This window comes from Nematolebias whitei, chromosome 18 (assembly GCF_014905685.2).
Source record: "Nematolebias whitei isolate Nwh7 chromosome 18, NemWhi1, whole genome shotgun sequence".
Taxonomy (NCBI): Eukaryota; Metazoa; Chordata; class Actinopteri; order Cyprinodontiformes; family Rivulidae; genus Nematolebias; species Nematolebias whitei.
In genome coordinates, this window is record NC_056515.1 from 29,485,767 (window position 1) to 29,489,615 (window position 3,849).

At 40.2% G+C, this 3,849-nt stretch overlaps 1 protein-coding gene across 1 annotated transcript in view; it reads left to right on the top strand.

Annotated features, from left to right (window-relative positions):
- Positions 1–3,849, top strand: part of ggt1b (gamma-glutamyltransferase 1b) — a 29,696-nt gene that overhangs the window by 13,905 nt on the left and 11,942 nt on the right. The window contains exon 2 of the mRNA XM_037692027.1: positions 1,915–2,064. Within this exon, the coding sequence (XP_037547955.1) occupies positions 1,915–2,064 (150 nt within the window). The remainder of the gene's footprint in view (positions 1–1,914; positions 2,065–3,849) is intronic.

Consider the following 3,849-nt stretch of genomic DNA (forward strand, 5'->3'; position numbering starts at 1 on the left):
TGAAGTTGAGAGGTACCAACTAGATATAGTTGGGCTCACCTCGATGCACAGCATGGGCTCTGGAACTGATCTCCTTGAGAGGTGCTGGACTTTATTCCACTCTGGAGTTGCCCATGGTGAGAGGCGTCGAGCTGGTGTGGGTCTACTTGTAGCCCCCCGACTTGGTGCCTGTGTGTTGGAGTTTTCTCCAGTAGATGAGAGGGTGGCTTCCCTTCGCCTTCGGGTGGGGGGACGGACTATGACTGTTGTCTGTGCCTATGCACTGAATGGCATTTCAGAGTATCTGGCCTTCTTGGAGTCCTTGGCAGAGGTGCTGGAAGGTGCGCCGGCTGGGGACTCCTTTATTCTGCTGGGGGACTTCAGTGCCCACGTGGGCAATGACAGTGACATGGAGGGGCGTGATTGGGAGAAACGGCCTCTCCGATCTGAACCCGAGCGGTGTTCTATTGTTGGACTTCTGTGCTAGTCATAGTTTGTCCATCACAAACACTATGTTCAAACATAAGGGTGTCCATAAGTGCACTTGCCACCAGGATGCCCTAGGTCATAGATTGATGATTGACTTCATAGTCATGTCATCTGATTTGCAGCAGTTTGTTTTGGACACTCGGGTGAAGAGAGGAGCTGAGCTATTAACTGATCACCACCTGGTAGTGAGTTGGAACAGATGACGGGGGAAGATGCCAGACAGACCCGGTAGACCCAAACGTGTATTGAGGGTTTGCTGGGAATCCCTGGCAGAAGAACCCCTCAGAGAGATCTTCAACTCGCACCTCCGGGAGAGCTTTAACCACATCCCAGCTGAGGTGGGGGACATTGAGTCTGAGTGGGCCATGTCCTGCACTTCGCTTGTTGAGGTAGCTGCCTTGAGCTGTGAACGTAAGGTTGTTGGTGCTTCTCGCGGTGGCCATCCATGAACTTGGTGGTGAACATCCCGGGTTAGGGGTGTCAAGCTGAAGAAGGAGTCCTATTGGGCCTTGTTGGCCAGTGGGACTCTGGAGGCTATAGGAGTCAACCCAGTTGGTCTGTCAGCAAAATATCTTATGGACCAGCAGTTGGATTTTAATGTAACTCTAAAAGTAATCATAAGATGTAAATCTATTACTGCAAACACATAAAATGCTAAATATATGTTAATTTTGGAGCTAAATGTGTGTAATAGTAACAGAAACTGAGTATTAATACTATGATAACACCAATATCTTTGTTTGAAAAATTGGCATTATACCACCTTTCAAGGAAAGCTGACATTGGTAGACAAATTTTGTTCACATTTCAAGACATAAATACTTTCTGAATTTCTTGATAATGGAAAATGATGAAAACAGTCCCGATAGTTTGTTTTCCCCTGCAACTTTAGAAATGCTTTACAATGTAGTCTGCATTGCAATATGAAGACATGCACTGACATTTTGAGTTGAAACATTTAAATAGGCATGCATTTAAAGGATTAGCAATCGTTACAAATACAAAAAACTCCAGCAAATTTTCCTTTTTGCTTGCAAGTAACTATTTTATCAGTTTCTGATTGGTCTCATTTTTAGGCCAAATGTGCTGTTAAAATTTTCTGCATTGTGAGTACCACACTTTGATTCGATGAGGGACTTTCTAATAAATTCATTGCATGTGGGAGGACAGTGGAGCTTTTTTTAAACTTTGCTTTAAACATTTTCACCTAGAATCCTACAATGCCTAAAGTAAAGCTGTGTAACATCACCTATAGCTGTCTTGAAAAAGTCTCAGTTTGCACATCCAAACTCCTGTTTAAAGACTGCATCATATATATTTTATATATATATATATATATATATATATATATATATATGCTCTAAGAGCTTCTTTTGCCATTTAAAGAGGATTTGTATAGCTATTTCTGTTCATGTGTATTCACTGTGTTTGTCAATCCGTGCTTAGGAAGTATCATCACAATGGAGGATCTGAAGGATTATGTGCCTGTCTTGGATGAAAATCCTTTAAGGGTGAATCTGGGGGAGTACATCATGGTTGTTCCCAATGCCCCCTCTAGCGGCCCTGTGTTATCGCTGATATTAAACATCTTGAACGGTAAGCCTTGATGCTTTGAAAAAAAACATCCTGAGTGGGAGTAAATGTTCTTCGGTCGGAGCTGCCTTCGAGTCACGATCGCAGAAAGCAGGCAACTGTATATTTAGTTACAGAGCAGGAAATCCACCTTCAAAAGGCCATTTTGAGTAAATGCCACCTCAAATGTCTTGGGTTGTGTAAAGGACACCCTCCAAATGCGTTTTTACTATAATTTACACTTTAAATCCTATGTTAAATTGTTATGGAGATTGTTTGGATACCACAATGAGAGCCTCATAATAAAAATAAAAACAAGTCCAAAAATGTTTCCAACTTTCAATTTAAATAATAAATGAAACCATTCACATGACATTCATTACATCATAGTCTAAACTGAAATACTTTTATCAAACAAAAATAAAGGGCTGATATGGCAGCACAATGTACAAAAACAAGGGATTCACAGGGAACACAAAAGTGACCTAATGACTGATGGTGAATGAGAAAAAGGGAGTTTTTCCTTTCCACTGTTGCCACTGTGCTTGCTCAGGATGGGCGACTGCAACGAAGCCAAGATTCAACTTGTCTGCTGGCCTCCTTAGATAGAGAACTTTGCTAATTGGCTTTTATGTATGTGAATGTTTCTGTAAAGTGCCCTGAGACAACTTTGTTGTGATTTGGCGCTATATAAATAAACCGAATCGAACTGAATTGAAATGACACAGAGAGAAACACAAGACTGATCAAAATCTGAACTTAGGGAAATTAGTGTCACAAAGAGAAACTGATAAAATACAAGAACCCAGACAGAGATCAGAGAAACCATAAAGGAAAATCAAAAAGTAAGCCCAAAGAACTACTAAATAAGTAACTGAAATATGCATATCATGACACTGATGTACTCCTGTAATGTATAACGGACTGCTTATTGAGTTGTTCTGAGATGTCTGCAGTCCACTTTGATTATGGCTTCACTCAGACTTTAAGTTATCTAATGAATTGGGTCAGAATTATGCTCTGTTTCTCCAAACTGAAGTCCTTCAAAGAGCCACTGACAACAAGTAATATATTAATAGTTTAGCACCGGCCCATGAAACCCAACTTTAAAAAATCTAAACAATTAATTTACAGATTTTTTTTTTCTTTCTTCATGTTTGTGACCTTGATGTCCTCTCACAGATAGTCTTGTTTTGTTTCAAGGTTTCCTTCCTTTCATATTAACCCTTGTTGAGTCACACTGGCACAAATAATCCTGAGATAATTTTATTGAAATTATTAAAATCTAATGTTTCTTATTGGTCTCATCATGCAACCCTGTACTGTATACTTTTATGTACATCATCTATTTGACAGCTTTGTCCCACACACAGACCATAACATCTAAACTGCTGGTCTGTAAAGATGACGTCACTCTGCTTCAGCTTCATGCCAGAACATTGGCAGTATCTGCCGCTGAGGATTAGATGAGAAACTTTCTTCGAAAATAATTAATTGTCAAAATGTTCTTTAGATTTTTCACTCACTGTGCCCCCCTGCCTCACACTCAAACATTAAAATCACAGATTTCCTTTTAATTGGACACTGTTGACAGCTGAAACCCATCAGCTGCTGAACTCTGTTCCTCCTCTGGGTCTCAGCGCAGGTTAATATCCACCATCTAGTCATGGGGACTTTAAATAAAAACACAAAATAAACACAATAAAAACACAGAATGGGTCAAGTTTAGCCTGTTTGTCCTTTATCTTAAAGTCAGAATAGTTGAGGACAGAAGGGGAAGGTTTGAGTTTTAAACAAGTGTTGATAGAG